The sequence below is a fragment of the Quercus robur genome, chromosome 6, assembly GCF_932294415.1.
Source record: "Quercus robur chromosome 6, dhQueRobu3.1, whole genome shotgun sequence".
Classification (NCBI taxonomy): domain Eukaryota; kingdom Viridiplantae; phylum Streptophyta; class Magnoliopsida; order Fagales; family Fagaceae; genus Quercus; species Quercus robur.
Window position 1 is genome coordinate 14,392,312 of NC_065539.1, and position 21,541 is coordinate 14,413,852.

At 35.3% G+C, this 21,541-nt stretch overlaps 2 protein-coding genes across 9 annotated transcripts; one reads left to right on the forward strand and one right to left on the reverse strand.

Annotated features, from left to right (window-relative positions):
- Positions 1–7,345: 7,345 nt before the first annotated feature.
- Positions 7,346–13,704, forward strand: LOC126732904 (adenylyl-sulfate kinase, chloroplastic). 8 transcript variants are annotated; one of them, XR_007659576.1, is made up of 8 exons: positions 7,346–7,909; positions 9,561–9,701; positions 10,692–10,841; positions 10,972–11,090; positions 11,227–11,311; positions 11,769–11,815; positions 12,230–12,459; positions 13,104–13,704. XR_007659576.1 is itself a non-coding variant. In XM_050435963.1 (8 exons), the coding sequence occupies exons 2-8, from the start codon at positions 9,260–9,262 to the stop codon at positions 12,326–12,328; spliced, it is 669 nt and encodes a 222-aa protein (XP_050291920.1). In that variant the 5' UTR covers positions 7,766–7,909; positions 9,185–9,259; the 3' UTR covers positions 12,329–12,859. The 8 variants fall into 8 exon arrangements, 6 of the variants coding, with proteins under 6 accessions (XP_050291918.1, XP_050291921.1, XP_050291920.1 ...); XR_007659575.1 differs by lacking the exon at positions 13,104–13,704 and adding an exon at positions 12,563–12,859; XM_050435963.1 differs by lacking the exon at positions 13,104–13,704 and adding an exon at positions 9,185–9,287 and having other exon boundaries at positions 7,766–7,909; positions 12,230–12,859.
- A 2,360-nt stretch (positions 13,705–16,064) lies between these two features.
- On the reverse strand, positions 16,065–18,638 carry LOC126732906 (uncharacterized). Its single transcript, XM_050435967.1, has 4 exons — positions 18,373–18,638; positions 17,161–17,308; positions 16,641–16,711; positions 16,065–16,518 (listed from the first exon to the last, which is right to left on the reverse strand). The coding sequence occupies exons 1-4, from the start codon at positions 18,598–18,600 to the stop codon at positions 16,297–16,299; spliced, it is 669 nt and encodes a 222-aa protein (XP_050291924.1). The 5' UTR covers positions 18,601–18,638; the 3' UTR covers positions 16,065–16,296.
- Between the last annotated feature and the right edge of the window lie 2,903 nt (positions 18,639–21,541).

The following is a 21,541-nucleotide window of genomic DNA, read 5'->3' on the forward strand; positions in this document are numbered from 1 at the left end:
TAAACAATGCACCAAGTGCTGGTCTTTACAAAAAAATTAAAAACAAAACAAAACAAACAAACAATCAAACATGGGGCTTAAAGCGCATATCCAAACCCACACTTAAATGGGACAGTAATTTAAGGATATAGAATTCATAATAAAGATCACATAATCTTCCGCAATATATTCCAATTGATTCAAACAAGATTTGTGTACTGATGTGACAAGGTACCAAATTGGCACAAAATCATTTGAAGTGATGTGTAACTCTTATACTTTATAAAAGCAGTGCTAAATGTAATCATTATCGATTGATAAATAAACATCTCTTTTTAATATGCAAGGCTAATTCATTTTTGCATTCTTTGTAACAAATATTGCGTAGTGTGACTCTCGTGTTACACCTTTTTCTTCTTCTTTTTTTTGAGAATCTCTCGTGTTACACCTGACATATAAATAATTGTTTCAGAAAAAAAGATAAAGACATAAAGACATAACTAATCGTTTGATGGTTTTGTCCTATAGTTATTATAAAATTATTTCTAAAAAGAATTGGATATAAAAACTTTTACGAATACCGACTCCAAGCCCACCCTAAAAAATTATTGATATTGAACGTTTAATTAAAATAGGTTTTCAAGAGTCTGGAGTTTAATAGATTGACATCTTTGTGTTTCTAATAGAAGGGATAAGTAACTACTGTACACCCTTGGTGTGATGGTCACTCTACAAGTATAAATACTTGTGAGATGTGGGGGTAAGGATCGGGGTTCAAGTCTTTAGGAGGGAGTTTCACACACATATAAACTTATATTAGGTTAGAATAGAAATTCTATCTTGTAAAAAAAAAAAAAAAAAAAAAAAACAGAAGGGATAATTACACCTTACCACCTTAAACTATATATACCTCAAATTACACTTTGTAACTTAAATTTTTAGAATACACGGTTAACACTCTAAGTTACGATCTGTGTTACAATTTGCATCCTGCCATTAATTTTGCCATTATCTTAGATGAAAAATCAAAGTATAGGGTTCAAAGTGTAATTAGAAGTAGGGTTGTGTTAATGGGCATCACGAGGTGCCCGTTAACAACTTTTTTGAAATTTTCCTAACAATTTTTTTTTGTCTTTTTTACAGCTTTATCTCATTTTTTTTAGCTTTATAAGTACTGTAGGGATGCTAGGCCCAACAATATATATTGGGCCTAGGGCTCAATCTAAGGATGCCTAGTAGTCCGAGGACGGTTAAATGCTGTTATGGAAGTCCGCATTAGTGAATAAAGAAAGGGGATTTGGTCATAAGAGTCCAAAAAGGTGGTTCGGGGAGCACAGCAAAGGTTTGAAAGTGTGGTTTGTCATCCAAGGCAACATTCCAGAAAGTTCTATTGATAAGAATACATATCATGAAGGTACAGGACAAAGGGGAATTATGAAATATCTAAGAGAAAACTGTTACTACCGCATTGAATGCTCTGTAGCTAACTCTTTGGCCGCATTAATGAGGAAGTAATACCTGAACAGTAATTTTTAGCCTTACAACTACTCCCAAAGATTTCAGGAAGGTGCTGATGGGACAAGGATCATACCAGTAACCTGGTCTACACATGGAGGGTAGAGATGAAATGAGAAGAGAGTATAAAAGAGAAAGAACACCCTAAGGGAAGGGAATCAGAATGAAGAAAGAAAAACATTGTAAGAACAAGAATTAGACTTGTAACCATATTAAAAAGAAATATATTCTAGAACTGATCTTCTCGAATAAGGCCGAAGATGTTTCTCTTTGAATTAAACTATTTTATCTTTGTTTTCTTGTCATTTAGGCCAACTATAATTGCTACACGATTCATTAAAGCCTAGTTTTCAAACCCATTTTTTACAAATTCATTGTATTGGGTTCTTTGGGCCTAAATCCTTTAACTCTTTGGGTTGAGGAACTGAATCTTGCCCTTACAAGTACCGCTTGACGTCTTTTTTGACTTTTTTCTTCTTCTTCTTCTTTTTTGGGTCTTTTTTGCACCTTAACAAGAACCAATTGGTGCTTATTAACATTTCTCCTGGAAGTATAGTTTATAAAAGTAAAATATAATTTCTCATTTTTTTTAAGGGTTTGAGAAGAAGGGCAATTGGATTTTTTCAAGTAATGTCATCCAAGATAATGACAGAATTAATAGCGGAGTGCAAAGTGTAACATGAATTATAATTTAGGATGCTAACCGTATATTATGAAATTTTAAGGTGCAAAGTGTAATTTCCTCCAAACAAAAATTTTAAGTTATAAATCTCCTCCCCTATTATAACTATTGCAATATAAAAAATATAAAATGAGACATTCCATAAGCTAGACAAGATGGCTTTGAGATGCTGTAGGTAGTAGCAAGTTGTATTGACCTTTATGGTGCATGGCATGCATTAGTCGGTGGCTTGAAGGCTTAGTGGAGGCACAATGTTGATGGTGGTTTGTAACCTTGGCATGCCACGTTGCAGGTTGACATACGTGTTGAATGTGGTGGTTTGTATCCTTGGATTTTTGAGTAGCGATAGTAGTTTGTGTAGCTGTGCTTACATTTAATGGGTGTTGAGAAATATGAGATTTAAATATATATATATATATATAAACACTGAAAAATGATTTTTATAGCATTTTTAGGTATGCAACCAAACACAGTAAAATAAAAATGATTTATTAAGTGAAAAATATTTTCTATTTAAAAACATTTTATTGTGAAACAAACAAAGCACTAGGCTTAGGGGTGTGCAACCAACTTGTTGATTTGCCAAAACTGACCCAACCTAATAGGTTGGGTCAGTTTTTAGGGATTTTTGGGTTGGGTTGCGTTGCCAATTTTCTTTTTTGCACTGGTTGGGTTGGGTTCAAGTAAGGAGATTCACAAATCTACCTAAACTAATGATACCCACTTATATTTAATATATATTTAAAACATAAATTCTATTTTTTGTAATTACTTTTTAGCCCTCTTCCTAATATAAAATAGAAACTCTAACTTATTTTCTCATTTCAACTCTCAATCACTCACTTCGCTCATTCCCTATTTAGAATTTTCATAAGATGGCAGGGGTAGGAACATTTTTGATACTACTAATATTTTATTTTGTTTTTCAATTGAGTTGAGATACAAGTATTTGATATCTCACTATTTAAATGTATTTTGATTTGATTATTTGTGTTGGTTTGATAATTTGTGTATGTTGCTATGCTTAGAATTTTTGGAAGATGGCAGGGCACTTGTTAAACTGCTGGTTATTGCTATTTTAACGCTCAAAGTTTTTTTCTTTTAATAACAAAAAAAGTTGTCTAACTCAACATGCATGGGTTGAGTTAGACCTCTGTGATTAGTTAGATTGGGTTGAGTTGTTTTCAACTTGATAGGTTCGATTGAAAAAACTTTTTAAGCCTATGCATACTCCAAACTAGGCTTATAGCACCCAACCCGTGCACCTAACTCATGGATTGAGATCCAGTGGTACAATTCCAGGGTATTGCATTTGCACTAGGTGCAATTACCCATTTTCTCTCTCACAATTTCTTTTATTTTATTTACCAATTCACTTTGAATGTTTGCGATTGAAAAAAGATACATTTTTTTCAACTTTCCGCATATGTTACAATACGTACCCGATCTTAGTCCCTACCTCAACACCAGGGCCTCCCCTACCAGACCCACCCCAGTCTAGTCACCTAGCAAGTGTTAGAGCATTCTCATCAACAATTGTAAAAATTTTAGCATTTACAATTTTAAAACACTACTTTTACAATTTTAACAACTTATTTTACAATATACCAAACATCAAACATTCTATTTTTTTTACAACTTCATTTAAATATTCTTTCTTTAATATTTTAATTCATTTTTTTTATTATTTCTCACTCTCCCTCTGTCTCTCTCTCTCCCCCACTGTCCCTCCATCTTTCTCAACCCACGGCTAGCCACTGCCAACCACCATCACAGCCTAGCCTCACCCCAATACCAACAGCCACAATAGCCACCACAAAACCCACCATCACCCACCAACACCCATACCCAACTTAACCCAACCAAACCCATGACCCATCACCATCCACGGCCAAAAACCCATCACCAAAACCACACCCACGGTCAAACACCACCGCCCACAACCTCAACCCCCAACCACCAAAATCACAAATAAAAACAAACCCAAAACCAAACCATAAAACTCATACCCACTACCACCAGCCCACCACAAACCATACCCATCCAAAACCAAATCATAAACCCACCACCCAAAACCAAATCACAAACCCACCAAAATATGCCCAAATCAGAACTCAAGGCGTGAGATAACCTAAAACGCTAAATCCATAACCCACACAATCATTGTCGAATCTACAATCAAATCACAAACTAAAAAAAAAAGAAAAGAAAAAGAAACCACTGGAATAGAGATTGGCTTGGCTTGATGCTTCGGCCTAGGTTTCGTCGGAGAGGGAGGAGAGACATTGAGTAGGGAGAGAGAGAAAGAGAGAAAGAGAGCACAGAAATGGTTGGAGGCTCAGAGCAAAAATGAGAGACAGGGAAGAAAGACAAGGAAATGAGAAAGATAGAAAAAAAAAATAAGAAGAAAAGAAAGCAAACCCCACATGAATAAAAAAAACAATATAAGTGTAGGGGCAGGTTTTGGCTCCTAAGCCCAAAAGATGAATGGGTTAAGGCCCAAAGAGCCTCACACAATGAATTTGTAGAGAGTGGGCTTAAAAGCTAGGCTTCAATGGATCAGGCCATGCGCACAGTGGATTAATGATACTAAGAAAGCAAAGAAAGACAAGTTCTAAGTAAGGAAAACCTTCCTCGGCGAAGTCCGAGGAGAATATTCTTGAATATAGTTCTTTTGGACTTAGATACAATTTTGGTTTTTGTTGCTACAGTGTATTCTCTACAGATTTTTCCGATCCCTATCTCTTAGGGGGCTTCTTTCTCTTTTATACTCTCCTCCCTCTTTCATCTCCACCCTCCACATGTAGGTTAGGTGACTGGCCTTGATCCTTGTCCCATTAACACCTTCCTGAAATCTCTGGGAGTAGCTATATGGCTAAAATTCACTGTTCAGGTATCACTTCCACATTAATGTAGCCAGAGAGTTAGCTGTAAAGCATTCAATGTGGTGGTAGCAGCTTTCTTTTAGATATTTCTTAGCTTCCTTTTGTCCTATGCTCCCACGATGTTTATCTTTATCAATAGAATACTCCGGAGTGTTCTTCTTGATGGCAGACCACACTTTCTGGCCTTTCCTTTACTTAGCCAAGGAGGCATTCCTCCTCGAACTACCTTCCCACACTCTTACAAACATAATCTTCTCGTAACCCACTGACCCTTACACCTCCACTAATGTTTCCTTATCCTTGGACTGCTAAGCGTCCTCAGACAAGGCCCACAACCCAATACACATTTCTGGGCCTTCTACCCCTACAATAAGTTTTACAATTTGTGAAAGGTGCTGTCTCAAATTTAAGATTGTACTATTCATCAATGTCAAATATTATGGCATTTAAAACACTTGATGAAAGTGGATTTTTAGAGTTTGGTGTGTCAAATGCCAAATATTTGACATTTGACACACTTGATGGGAATGCTCTTAAGAGGCCACACCTGACTATCATATGTTTAAACACAGAGGCAAAAATGCAAAACTGACCCTCTAACTTTTACATTTTTTTATTTCAGTCCCCTAACTTTCAATTTTTGTCAATATAGGACTCCGTTACAACTCAATTAGTGGCTGCCATTAGAACTCCTGAAACGATGCCGTTTTGCATTTTTTTTTTAAAAAAAAATTCAAAATTAAAAGAAAATAAGAAAAATTTGAAAATAAAATAAAACATTAAGGGGACGAAGTCGTCGTTCCCCTTCCCCTAAAATCAAAACAAAGAATAAAATAAAGAAAAAACCATTCAGAGAGAGAGAGAGAGAAAGAGTTTTCTAGAGAGAGAAAAAGAGAGATGAGGTAAATTCTAGGGAGAGAAAGTTGGAGAAAGTGAGCAAAAAAAAAAAAATGTACCAGAAGTTGAATGATAGGTATTGCCTCGCTCCAGACCTTGTGAAATCCTCTTTACCGCTATAAATGAACCTCCTATATCATCCATATTTACAGCCAATGCCACTACACAGTGACTTTCTTCTTCATCACCAACAAAACCCTAGCCAATCCTCTTCCTCACCAATCTGAAATCGAACTCCAATCCAAAATCCAAATCCTCTCTCTCTCTCTCTCTCTCTCTCTCTCTCTCTCTCTCTCTTAACCAAAAAAAAAAAAATCCAAAAACTGCTACAACAAAAAACTCTGAGCGATTCGAACGGTATAGAATAATGCAATTCGAAAAAAGACCCAAAAATCGCAGATTCCGATGAGCAAGAACGAGAAATTCTACCAACTCCGGTGGGATTTCAGTGAAACGAAGCGAGAAATGGATCGGAGCGGAGCTGAGGCCAAAAACCGATGGCATTTTGATTTTAGGGGAAGGGTGTTCCCCTTAATTTTTTTTTTTTAAGATTTTTCTTATTTTCTTTTAATTCTGAATTTAAAAAAAAATGCAAAACGGTGTAGTTTCAGGAGTTCTAACTACCGCCATTAACTGAGTTGTAATAGAGTCCTACATTGATAAAAATTGACAGTTAGAAGACTGAATTGACAAAATTAAAAGTTAGAGGACTAAAATGAAAAAAATGTGAAAAATAAAGGGTCAATTTTGCATTTTTACCAAACACAATTTTCCAAAGTGATATTTTTTAGTGTTAGCAAAACTGCAGAAGGGCACTCACTTAGAAGCGTGTGGAAATAGCAAAAGAAAATAATAAACCATTCTTTGATTTCTTTCTTTAACCGAAGAAAAAAAAAAAACTTTTCGATCGTAGTAGCACACTCTCTAGAAGCGCGTGGGAGTGACAACACTCCTGAAAATTTACCATGTATGTGGTAGACATATTGAGTATTGAAAAAAGTGATTGCGTCTAAATGGGGACGGCTATCGAGAGTTGACTATTTCATAATTCGTTGTCACAATTTTAATGCAATTTTAAGTGTAGATGATTGTTTATCACTTACCCATATATTTTTTACTTTTTCTTTACTCTGTGTCCTTGTTAAATTTGTGGTAAAGAAGTTGGTTAATAAATTATTGTATTAAATTTTTTTTAGGGTCCAATTAATGTATATTGTTTTAAAACCCTTTTTATTGAAAATTGAAAAAATATATTAGTAAAACCCTTTATTTAATGGAAATTAAAGGCCATCACAATGCCGAATGCCACCCAATAACAGCAACGCTCTCGCACTCTCTCTCTCTCTCTCTCTCAACACACTATATAAATAAACGCCACCTCCACTCCACCTTATAAACCCATTACACGAAACAACGACACATCGGGGTAGATCCTCTTTATCTATTTCTTTAACCAACCACTCTCTCAAACACACACACAAACCACGTTCCGTTTCTCGAAATTCCAACACTTCAATTAAAAAAAAAAAAACCAACATATATTTTGTTTACTACAACTGAAACAGTTACGAAACCTCTGCATCTCTGCCGTCAACTCCGCTGCTTCGCACTCCGCTAATTTAAACAAAGTTCCCATCGAAACATCGCTTTATTTGGTTTGGTTTTGTCCTAATTTGAAAAATGACCGCGATACGAGGAGCGGGGCCGTTGGTTTTTGGTTCTTCTTCGCTGGACTGCGATGAAATTGGACCGTTTTCGTCGTGGCGGTTTGCGAAGCTAGGGTTCGTGAGCCTCAATGGTACTAATGTGATTGGGTTGGATTACAGTGGAAAAACCGTACGGCTTAATGTGAATGTGAGATCGAGCTTTCTCAAGCCAATTAAAGCCATGGGAGACTCTACCGCCGCCTCATTTACCAATACCAATGATTGTGCTGCTTCCATTTCTTCTGGTACTTCTTCTTTCTTAGATTTCACCTACAACTTTCTTTCTGCTTTATTGAAGCTAAAGCTTTAATTATTCATAGCTAACCGAGTCACCGAACTTTTTGTTTGTTATTAAAATATTAAAAAAAAAAAAAATTTACTCGAGCTCAATGATATGGAGGTCTGTCTGGCTGGCTTCCATTCTTACATTATAAATTATAATGTAACCACGTGTGGTGTGGCTCACTGCTGCGCCTCCTATCATTTTATTTTCTTTTCTTTTTGGCATAATCATCCCTAAGAGTATCAGCATTGAAGAATGCTACGCCATCCTATTTTACAATCTCAAAAAATTACTTTATCAATTATACCATACTATTTTACAATACACCCTATATTCAAAAACTCTATTATTTTACTTTTTCATTAAAATATTATTTTTTTAATCTTTTTTTATTATTTCTTTCACATCATCACTTTTTTTAGCTAAAGGGTGGAATAAAATATATATATATATATATATTTTTTTTTTAGCATAGTGCCACAGTACAAAAAATTTTGCAATAGTGAGGTATATCATTTTTTGATGCAAATATTTTTTAGCTATAAAATGCCAAAAAGGCCTTAGATATGGCATTAGCATTCTTCAAATGTTGCTTTTATTCTATTTTGCCTCCAATGCAAAACAGTAGTCCTTAATTTATTTTTTTAAATTCTCCATTTTGACTTTATTTGTGTTTTTAGTTAAGTAAAAATGTGGTCTAGGAATGCACTACATAGTAGATTTCCATCAATAAAAAGATACTACTTAGTAGTTTTTGTTTTTGATAAATTTACTTCTTAGACTTGAATATAAATCCTTGGTATCACTTTTTGTATTCTATTTTATGTTTTACCAATTACAATTTGTCATGTGTTTTTTTTTTTTTCATCTATAAATTTTGATTATTTTATAAAGAAAGTTAAACAAATACATGCCAAGTTGTGATTGGTGAAACATAAAATTGAATACAAACAGTGATAAAGAGGATTGTATTCACTTAGACTTGGATCAAGTGCTCCAATGCTCTAAACTAAACACAATAGGTTGCTGATAACATTTAACTCGAAGCTTAAGCTTGGCAAGGTAGACTGGTAGTTTAAGAGCACCCGGTGCAGAATAAATAGTACTATCTTGCAAAGTTAATACTAATAAGATACGATTATTCTTTTTTTCTTTTTTTAATTATATAATAGTATCTTATTAGTTTGCCTTTGCATTCTTGATAAATAAACACCTTTGACTTGCTCTCCCTGTCTAGAGATTGCTGCACCATTACACCTCTCATATCCTAAACTTTACGAGCAATAACAGCGTCTGAGGTGATTCTTAGGAGATGGGAGATTCAAGAAACCCAACAATCTGTGAGTGGAAACGAACAATGGTTAATTAATCATTTTTGTTTTCTATGTCTTACTGGGAATTTCAATCAATTTCATTGTTTTTTTACTGTTACATTAGACTCTAGACTCTAGAGTCTTAGACATTCACAAATCTTGATGAGCACATGAATTTTATTTTTGTTCTTCGTTTTGAACATAGTTGCTGGATCATAATTAATCAGGCATATATTCTTTTCTTTTCTTTTCTCTCGCGGATCAAATTAGGGTTCTAATTTCAACCGATTACCTAACTAGGTGAAAATCTCCACCAGATGTCAACTGTAAGGAAGTCGACAAACATCGCGTGGCATAAGAGTTCAGTGGAGAAATTTGATAGGCAAGAGTTACTTCAGCAAAAAGGATGTGTCATCTGGATAACCGGACTTAGTGGTTCAGGTTTGTTAATGTTAAATTGCCTTTTGCTATATGAATCGGTAAATGGTGTCTGTGCTAGCTACTTTTGATGACATATAAAATGTCTTTTTAAAATCTTAGATTTCAAGTGGATACACTCTGTGGTTCATATGCACACAATAAAGTTTTAGGCATCTTATCAAGTGTCTGTTTAATTGCTAATGTCAATTTATTTCCTTTTCATAGATCTGGTATTTATAAATCTTGCACTATTTTATATTGCCTTTTTTTTGAGTGTGGACTTTGTGATGTTAAAGTAGTGTGTTTGCAGGGCATTATCTTGCTGATTCAGTATCAAGTATGAGCTTGACCTAACTTAATGTTACCCTGTTCCTGCTTAATTGTTTTTTATAAGGCTGAACTATTGCTTGTTTTTTATAAGAATGTTTGTAAAAGTTGCTTTATTCTTTGTCATACCACACTGTGTTTTTGTTATATGTTTGCGAACCTTTTCATTTAAGTATTAATTTGATAAGTATCTTAAGGAATTATTTTAATTTCACTGCAAGACGAGGTAAAGCCTTGTAGACAGAGCCTTGCAAAAGCATTAACCTTTAATTTGAATTCCAAGTGGGATAGCTGAATTGCTTGTGAGCAGCTCTTTTCATTAATACCCCTAGTGATTTAAAGTGAAAATTGATAAACATTACTACTTTCTTCTTCAGGTATCTGGAAAATATGAACAATTGAGTACTTTGAAGACCTTTGCTAACTTAGTTATCATGTTTGAGTTGAATCAAATAGATCACTTTGATGCAATCTTTCTAATAATCCATGAAAGTTTGAATTAAATTGTCTATCATCATCAGAACTAGGCATAGTTTTGATTTATGAGTTTTGACACAATTAACAACCATTGATGCCACTTTCTTATACTCTGGAGTTAGGATCTTTTCCTTCCTTTTTGCTACTCTGTAATTTATATTGTCACTCTTCTCACTCACTCTCTCATATCATTGAATCTAATTTAAGGAAAAAGCACTTTGGCATGTACTTTGAGTCGAGGATTGCATTCGAGAGGAAAGCTCACCTACATTCTTGATGGTGACAATGTTCGACATGGTTTGAACAGTGACCTTAGTTTTAAAGTAGAAGATCGTGCAGAAAACATACGTAGGATTGGTGAGGTTTTTTTTTTTTTTTATAGGAAAAAAAAACTCTTGAGTCTTTTTCCTTTTATGAAGTTTGTCCCTTAATTCATGTCAATTGCATTTCTAATGATCTTAAAACTCCATACTTGTCATGATTTTAGGTGAGGTAGCAAAGCTCTTTGCAGATGCTGGCATCATTTGCATTGCTAGTTTGATATCTCCCTACAGGAAGGACAGAGATGCCTGCCGTGCATTATTGCCAGAAGGAGATTTCATTGAGGTATGTGGTTCTCATTGGGGCAATTTGAATTATGAGACATAGGTTTGAAATGTTATTACCACCAGGATGAAGCATAGGAACCAAGCAGAAATGTTCTTGGTACCAGTGATGAACTGAAAATGCTATCATTTTATAGGTTTTTCTTGATGTGCCACTACAAGTGTGTGAGGCAAGGGACCCAAAGGGACTTTACAAGCTTGCACGATGTGGAAAGATCAAAGGTATCTTGTAATAAGAATGGTATCCAAATATTTGCTGCTTCCCTTCGCCATCTTTTTTAATCAATTGAATCTTTTAGTAAGGGTTTCTAAATTGTAATATTGATGAGACATGATATCTATCTCATGTTGGCTCCATTGCTAAGTTTAGCCTGTGAAATATTTCCTCACACCCCCCGTCCCTGTTCCCCAAAATGGTCACACTCTCTGAAATTAATGATGTGAAATGCAAATTCATAACTTTTTTCATGTCATTGTTTTTTTCTTGTCATTTTTATTCTGGCAATATAAAACTTATATTCTAAGTCTTAACACATTTCTAGCTACGACAGTTATCTACCTATATGAGCTATTATAGGATTAATTATGCTTGTACTTATTTTTTTCTGTTTAATTGGATGTGGTGTTTTTACTTCTATGTTTAAAATTGGTGGTGAAATATTTATTTGGCATTTTGCAGGTTTTACAGGAATCGATGATCCATATGAGCCACCATTAAATTGTGAGGTGTGTGTACCTGTAAATGGAGATACATCATACATGAATGTTTTACAGGCTTGAATGTGCACAAATATGCACATGCACTTGAAAAAACTTGAATTTGCTACCAAAATTATAGAAATTAAGTATATGAGAAACCAATTGAGCACATTTTATTTGTTGGGATTTATGGGGTTAGGGATCTAGCATTGGTTGGGGGAAAAAAAAGCTCCAACTTGGGTAGCCAATTTTTTAAGTAGCTGAATGATCAAAGGAAAATGTATCAAGGTGGATGTGTTTGGTCATGGCTGGAGCCCTTCATTTTACTTGTTAGAATTTCCGTCTGATGGTGTGCCTAGCATTAGTATTTAAATATTTAATAAGCCTTTGTTTCATTGAACCTTTTCATTTCCTGACATTTCATGCCCTTCTTTTTTTCAGATAGTATTACAACAAAAGGGAGGAGACTCTGTGTCCCCAAGCGATATGGCTGAAACAGTTATATCTTACTTGGAGGAGAAAGGCTACCTGCAGGCTTAATATGAAGGAAGCATCAATTCCTGGTTGCTGATGCTTCCTTTCATGTGTAACATAGTTTGATGCAGACTGTATAAGTGCTCCTTTCCCACGATTAGGAAACAGCTCGTTTCCTTTGTCTAATCTCAAATAAGGTTCCTATTCGAATTAATTAATCAATCATTAATTGATGTCATTAGTCTGTTGTGATTTCCCCGATTAGGAACAGCTCGTTTCCTTTGTCTAATCTCAAATAAGGTTCCTATTTGAGATTAATTAGTCAATCGATTAATTGATGTCATTAGTCTATTGTTATTTCTTTTGAAAGCCCCACTTTGTCAATTTGTGCACTATGGCTTTCATGATTTAGATAGTAATAAATTAGATGGAACTGCAGGGAAAGGACCCGGTGTATATGATGTATCAGTTGGTAACAGGATTTTGTTGTAAAATAGTAGTGTTTTTTAAGACTTGCGATTAATGCTTGCATTCATAGTAAGCATTGAACGATTGATTTGTGTTGATTATGCAAATGTATATAGCTGTTTCCGGGTACCCCTAGAGCTTTGATATTAATCAGCTAAAACGTATAAACATAGCATCAAATTGCCGCTAGCAGAACAGTATTTCTGTGACTGATGAAATTTCCGCAAAGTATGAGTTGAAATCAAGTGCATAAAGTTATCACTGAAAGTTAGAACTCTGCATATTCGGATGTATTTGTAGTTTGTAATTTGTAAATGCAATTTTAGCTGTAGTTGGTACAAACTAAATGTTACATCTACAATCTGTTTGATAGGGTAACGCCAGAGACCACCTCTAGAGGAAGAAGAAGAGGAAACAGACTTAACAGTCAAAGGATGGGGCATACCCAATGTATCATTATTCATTACTCCTGTATGCCTTCTAGACTTCTAGTTACAACGAATTTTTCCTTCTTGAATAAATATTAAATTTTCCCTATATAAATAAATAAATAAATAAAAAATAAAAAACAAATGGATGGGATCATTGGGTAGTTCACCCTGTCCCACTGCCATTTATTAATAAGTGTTTATTATAAATGGTTCACTTTAAAAGTTGAATGGTTGTTTTGGGAGTGGCATTGGCACTTAAAACTGAACTGAAATTAAAGAAAAACAATCTAGTATTGGCAACTCAAAGGCTGGGTTGTGAAAGTCAATAATGCTAATAATAAGCCTAATAATTACACTACAATGTAACGTCATTAACTCAGTTTTAATCAATACTAGTACTATTTAACTTGTTTTAAAGAAGTTAAAGTAGCCTGACTGTTAAAGGCAATAAATACCATATGTTCACATTTTCATAACAATTTTATTCCAAAAAAAAGAAAAGAAGAGAAAGCCAAATATAGCCATTGTTGAAAAAGAAAGAAAGAAAAAAAAAGCATAAAAGAGAAGCATATTTAATTAAAGAATGAGAAATTAAACGAAGGCAAGACCCATTCCTCGCTGTTGTTGATGTCTATGAATGGACAAAAAGCAGACCATGAGTGACATGGTCATGGACACCGCAGCAGATCTGACAGCCTCAAAAGTTGTAGAGAACCGACGCTCCTGCAAACCCCAAAGTGTCCTAACAAAAAGTGCTAGCCCATCCACCACCATTGCTACCACATGAGCCATCTTCCTTCCAAAACTAGAGCGCACAAACAAGAAAAAAGAAGAAGAAAAAACACCCAGTAATCAAAGATTTGTGTAAATCAAACCTGAAGAACAATGTTTAGCTCAGAAAGTTATCCTTATCCAAAACTCAGAGGCTGTCTCTTTCTGCAGTGATTGCATCGAAGGGTAAAGATAGAGATAGAGTGGGGGAGGTGGGTGAGGAGTGAGGAGTGAGGAGTGAGAGAGTGGGGACTCTTTCTTTGGGTTTAGATTATTTGTTTAGAAAAAGGCATAGGTGAGTTATTAGAGAGCCTTGATTTTCCAAGTAGAAGATAAAAGAGACCGTTGTTTCCACGTTGCTTCCCACTCCTTATTGTCTTTCCTTAAAAATGTTTCACTCGGTTTTTAAAGATCCATTCAGCTTTTTACTTCGAAAGGAGTTTAGCTGACTCACCCAGGTGGAAAATATCATGAAAGTTGCTTTAAAGGCCACCGTCCAAATCACCGAACGTGTCGTCACTTGTCACTAAAGCCCCGTTGGATGAACACTTCCCATTTTTGGTATTGTTGAAATGCAATGCATTAAAAACATAGGTATTATAAAATTAAATAAAAGTAATGGTTTTATTTTTTATTTTTTTTATACAATATTAGAAATGAGAGAGGCATGATCTTATAGAACCCCTTTGATTTGTTAAAAAATATTTAAAAATAAAAGGCAGACATTGCAAATTCTCCACTAGTAGTATCCTATCTTGATCTCTATCCTTTTTAATCAAAGGAAAAATGTTTAGTTCCAACCTTCAACTCATTATCGTGACAATTGAAAACACTATTAATAATTTAATACATAATTGACTAACTGATAGTTATTTCTTTAAAAAAAAAAAAATACTTTGATGGTTTTAAAAATTGTCATATAGTAGTAGGTTAGAAGATTTCTCCAAAACAGGTTAGAAACTAATCTTTATCTTTTTTTTTTTTTTTTTTTTTTTTTTTTTCTAGAGAGGTATCACATCTATAACATTTTCACAACAAATTATAATTGGTAAGATGTTATTGGTTCTAATTTGAATCTTCAACTTAAATTATTTTTTTACTCACCCACAACAACTTGCCACTTATAATTTGTTGTGAAAATGTTGTGGATATAATTTTTTTTTCCTAATGATACACGATTAGTACCTCAATATTAAAAAAATGATGCTTACATATTTAAGGAGTCGGACATTCCCTTTTGAAACAGATACCTGGTAGCCTGTCGGCATGTTAAAAGTGGGGAGTAAAACATGGCTTTTTGTTTAGTCGGTCATATTTTCAGGCAAGCTAACATGAAATAAAAAGGTTTGGATTTTGAACAATGAATTTCCTTAATGGTGCATCAAAAATATGCCAAGAGTAAAGCTTAAGCATACCAACGACTCTATAGTCTATTGGTATTTGGTACCTTCTGCCAAGAGTAAAGCTTAAGCATACCAACGACTCTATAGTCTATTGGTATTTGGTACCTTCTGCCAAGAGTAAAGCTTATGCCATGTTTGGATATGGGATTTTGAAATAAATTTTTACTCTAATAAGTTGTAATTTGAGTTTTAATGTTGATTTCCCAGATTTGGGTTAAAGAAAGGAGTCATTTCTAAAATTCCATAAAATTTTGAAATTGGAATATTCAAAAATCCATGTTTCAAGTTCAATTTCCATAAGGAAGGTGTCATGATAAAAATTCTAACAATATTACCATCCTACATAACCCAAAACTATTTTTTCCATATTGTCAACATCACCATTGTTGCCAGTGCTTTTGCTGCCACTACAACCATTGTCAACAGCACCGCCACCACCAGCATCAATGGCACCACCACTGCTATCGCCATGATTTGCCACTACCACTATTGCCATGACCATGCCACCACCACCACCAAGATAATCCACTGTTGCTACCCCTGCTGCCACCACCACCACCATTACATGATTTACATCATTCCACCATGGTGCCACCATCACTAAATCATTGCCACTACTATTCTCCTTATTGTTCTAAATATCATAATAATCTAATTCATATCATAAAATTGTCATCAATTTAAATGTCACTTAGAAAATTTCTCAAAATTTTCATCCAAATACCATCCTAAAGTTTGAAACTCCACTCATCATGGGAATATGATTTCTGAAATTAAGTATTTTCCAATTGCTTGGCCCAAAAAAAAGAGGCCAACAAAGGATAAGAGATTACAAAATGAATACTTGTCCATCAAAAAATGAGAACAATGGGATTGGTGCTTACCTATTAAAAAAAAAAACGATGGGATGGTGCCCAGAAAAATAACAACACAGAAGCAGAAAGTCTGGAGGAAACATATTTCAACCTGGAAGCTTTACCTGCATTTTTTTGGCAATTGAAGGAAGCCATCTCTCCCCCCTAATCCTTTTCAGTTCTGCAATTCTTTCCTTTTCTCTATTAGCTGCTGCTTTTGCTGCTGCATCTTTAGCTTCCAGTCTAGCCAGTGATTTTTGGCATGTATCTCTTGCTGCAGCCATTATATATTCGCCACCAACAGCAACCGATTGGATCTGTCTTCTAAACTGAAAGCATCATAATATCATTTAGGAAATACCTTTTTTACAAGTAATAAATTTTATTAAAGAAGAGGAACAATCAATAATGAGCAATGGAGAATTTATCGATAAATGAAAAATGAACAAACCTTCTTTGATTTCTCATCAATCTCTTTTCCAGGAAGGATTCTTGGTCTCTTTCTAGGTTGCTGAAGCTCATCTGGAGGCATACATGTAATCTTCAGACATGACATACATTTTGGTAAGGGGTATGCAGAAATGCATTACAAGTTCAACACCAAGGATCTCCAATCATTAAATGGCATGACAAAATGCAGAAACAATGCAGAACTTGGCAGGATATTTTCTAACCAATGGATGATTTCAAAACTCAGTTAAAGGAGTCATCCTGCTTATGGGGCAGAAAATGTCGGTATAAAAACAGCTTTGTACTCCAAATGTGCTGGCCTGTGCTGATTAATAAATCAACATCTACCATGCACTATCTATCATGGGAGATAACCATCCCTTCATTGTTGCAAATATATCAATTTAAAATGGAATATCCAGAAGCAAGTCAGATGACTGATGGTTACTTCCTTTACATGCAACATAAAGAAAGCAACTGATCAATCAGTGATGAAACACTATCTGATGAGATTGACTTACCTATATGATCAAAAACTATTCCAGGGGGAGCATGTTTAAACAAGCGGATGCCACCTTCATCAGTCTCGGGATCATGTTCAGGGACATCAACAGGATCTCTCACTGTCACTAGTGTCTTTTCTAGGATATCATCTAAAATCTTTTGTGCCTGTTGATAAATTTAGTAGTTAATGCACAAACTGGTAAGATAGCAATTGATCAAGATTCGTGACAGGATAAACAAATTTGATATTAACAAAGATCAGGGCAGGGCTACAAAGAGGCGAATACATGCTACCAGTTCACATTTATTTTTACCTCCCTTTTAATGTTCTAAGACTATAACGCCCTCTCTGAATTTTAGAATCACAAATTTGTATATCAAGAAAACCTGCAAGTTCATAGCGTTCATCTTCATCTAAACTTTCCAATTCATTCAAGAAAGACAGCCTAATATTTCACCAGACGCATAAATGGCACACTTTGACATCAGCCACTAATTCAAATCATTTTTAAAGCCTTTCCGAATTAAATTTCTCCATTTGTATTCAAGCATCCTCCTTGGTTCATCTAAGTCATCATTAACAAAGTGCAGAATTTATTCTTGTTATGGCAACTGACTTCTAGTTTATCTTCCAAAGTATCAAACATAAGGTCGCTCAACATATTTGTAACATCCATTCTATAAAACTATTACCCAAAAAAAAAAAAACCATCTTTTAAAACTACCACAATAAAATAACACTCCCTAGCACTGAATTTATATACCTCCTTTTTAAGTTCCCCAAATTTATGTGTGAAAAATAGATAACACCACCCCCTATTAGAGATATAGGCCTCGTTTACCTTGTATAAGTCGAACTCCCAATCCCTCATCCTAAGATAATTGAATGAGTTAGCTACCATATTGTTTTGGCTAGTAACTGGTAAGTGACAAGCTTGTAAATGTTTTATTCATACATTGGCTTCTATAACTCAGCACTAAAACTCAATTAGTTATCGGTTCTCTTGGAATGAGACAATTCACAATCTCCCCCATTCTAACATATGTAGTGAACTACAACATCCAAAGTTAAAATTAAAATCTTTCAAGCTTATAACAATAATGGGTTCCTTTTTTTTTTTTTTTTTTTTCCTTGCCTCAAAATTTATCAACTACATAACCTTCCATAAACTAAAAAGGGAGAGAACAAGCGTGAAAATTTATCAGTTCTAAGATTTAAAGCCACTGACCTTGACTTGATAGTGCTTGAGCTGTTGGGGTTTGTGTGTGTGGTACCCATTATCATGGTTATCATCATCCTCGGCATGGTTACGATTTGTTGGATTATTGAAAAGAGTGGAAGAACCATTCCTAAGAGAAGAGAAAGCGGAGGAGGATGCGACGGAATTGATTTTGGCTTTCCAGTCGGCATCTCCGTCTTCCTCTCCGCTGCTGCTCTCACTGCTCCGACCTCCCATTCTCCTCTTTTCTTCTCTCTCCGCTACCAAAATTACTTTTGTTGCCCAGTTCCAACTTTGAGGGTAAACATGTGGGCTTGCTATGCAACAGGCCCAGCCCGTTTGTTTTTTTTTTTTTTTTTTTAAATTAAGCTTTTCAGCTTTGTTTGAGATTTAAAAAAGAAAAAGAAAAAAAGAAAAAGCTTTGTATGAGTTAGATTAGGAGTTGTTTCAAAACAAATTTTAATGGTGCCTTATTCACAAGTACAAATGAAGCTGGAATCAGTGTTGCGGTGTGTAATTATAGAGGCAAAATTATGACTACTATGTTCAAAGAAATACCCATGCCTGCTTATGTTGTTTTGCTGGAAATGTTAGCGGCTTGGAGGGTTGTGATTTTGGTCCATGACCTCAACTTGAATAACTCCATTTTTGAGAATGATTCGGAGATTGTTATTAATGCCCTTAGCCATGTTGTTACTTCTCTCTCATTCGTTACATATTTAGTTAAAGATACCATGTCTATAGTTGGTTTTTTAGTGTGCCAATTATTCACTTATACTAGGCAGTAAGGTAATGTTGTAGCTCATGTTTTACTTAGGCGTTCCTTTCCTTTATTAGTCCATATGGAGTCTATTTCTCTAAATATCTTTAGTTATGTTATTTCTAATTTTTTTTGAAAGTTGAATACAAAGTAATCAGTAATCAATGTTGATTTAATCACTTTATTTAATATCTAAATTGGGTATTTTTAAGAATGGTGCTTTGTTTTGAATGTCTTGGGTTTGTGTGCTGTGGTGTTTTGGGTCAAAGTCAAAGAAAGGAAAGTAATGAGACGGCCAACTTGAAGCTTTTGCTTTCATGATAACAAGGCTACTTGGATTTGTCATCCTTGGGTCTTTAATGGTGGACATATAGGTGGGTTACGAATGATATAATATCACATGGGTAAAGTAATTTTTTTCTTTCTTTTTTTTTAAACTATTGTTTGAGAAAGTAAAACTGACCTAACTCACACATGGATAATGGGTATTATTTGTAATTTTATTTTATTCATTCATTTATATTAGAGTATTTGCATTGGCATAATAACTTTTTAGTCCAATCCTAACTTAAGAAACTACTTTCTTTATGTCGGAATAGTGACATTATTTTAGGGAAAAAATATTGAAATATTATTATGATAATTGTTGGTGGCTATTTCGGAAGCCCAAGTGGAAGGGAGAAGCCCAGTAACACGGACAAAAAAGAGTTGGCAAACGCATAGAAAACCCATTAAACCCAAGCGGCAAAAGTAATGGATCACAGGCCCATAAGATAAACAAATGGGCTTTGAGGAGGTAAATGGGCTTAGAGGAGCCCAAAAAGAGAGAAAAAAGCAAATCATGGGCGGTATATGATGTGGAAAAGTGAGAATGGGTCACGACAGGCCCAAAGTAATGAAAACAAATAAAGTAAGGTGTTGATGGCAAGCCCATGAACTCCAAGGATAAGGGATAATGTAATTGGGCCGAGGAAGCCCAAAGAATTCAGTAAAAACCTATGGAAATGCAAAGTTAAAAAATGGCCGAGGAAGCCTATGATCCAAGGGAAGCAAACGGGCTCGAGACGTCCAAGGGAAAACAAATGGGACATAGGAGCCCGCCAATGATATAATAAAAGAACCAATGGCCGTACTGGGCCATTGGGAGAAGAATAAATGGCAGGCCCAAAGAGGCTCAGCCAGATTGAGGTAAAACAATTTCGTAGTAGGAATAATAGAGTAGTATGGCAGGAAAGGGTAGCAGGAAAAAGGGTGGGCTGAAGAAAAGCTAAGCCCACTGCCAAGCAAGGCCCAGCCCCTAAATAGGGCAAGCCATAAAGGACAGGGAAAACCAGAAAATAGTCAAAAACTGACGACAAACTGTGCAGGCCAATCACGGCAAACGCATGAGCAGCAGGCAGATTTTGGACATACATGGGAAAAAGGCACGCGCAAGGCCCAGACCTCACCAGCCTGTACCCAACCAATACAGGACACAGTGAGGTCATGGGTTAGAGGTAAGAGGGCATGGTTGGGCGGTGGAGAGAGGGGAAAAACTTATTTTGAGGTTCCTGCTAGGGCTCTTTTGGAGGAAGTGTCCTGCTGGGATGACATACCACCCAAAGGAGCAAAACTGAGCTGGAACCACTAGGTGCATGCCATGAAGGATAGGGAGAGAGAAGGCCCACACCATAGTAGGAAAGGGTGCCACGACAAACAAACAAACAAACAAAATAATTTTCTTTTTTTTGGCAATGGGGAGTGGCACACAGACGGACTAGTGGTGGTTGGCAGGTACACCTAGACCAGCCAAAGGTGGTTAAGGGATAAAATAATAAAATCCAGTCACAGTAGACACTATAAAGAGGCCCTTGCCGTGTACAGGAAAGAGGATGACAACCACCACGGTATTAGAAATTTGAAAACCAGGAAATAGAAAACAAGTATTAAGAAAAAGAAATAGAAAGAAAAAATATAAGAAAGGAGAATATTAGAAGAGAAGGAAAGAAAAAGTAAGAGAGTTAGAATGGCAAGCATGCACCAATAGGTTGATTTCCTCTCTCTCTCTCAAAACCCTGCCCTCTACCGGAAACAAAGAGTCTTCTTGTGTACCAACCATTGGTCCGCTTCCCTCAAAGTGATTAATTTTCACGGCAGGATCTCCCTAAGAGACTATTCACTTTGAGAAAATGCGTTCTTCCCTCTCTGGTTTTGGTCCTGTGGATCAGATCTAATCTGATTTATTTACTCTTTCAATCAACTCATATACTACCCACTTGTTTCCCTTACTTTTCTTATAAAATAATTGTTGTTAAACTGTAATTATTTTTCCTTAAGTAGGGATTATCTGTTTACATTAATAAAGATGTCAAAGTACTTTATTTTATCTTGTTATTATCATATCTGTCTGTCGCAATCCATTTGAAACAGTTCTGCCCG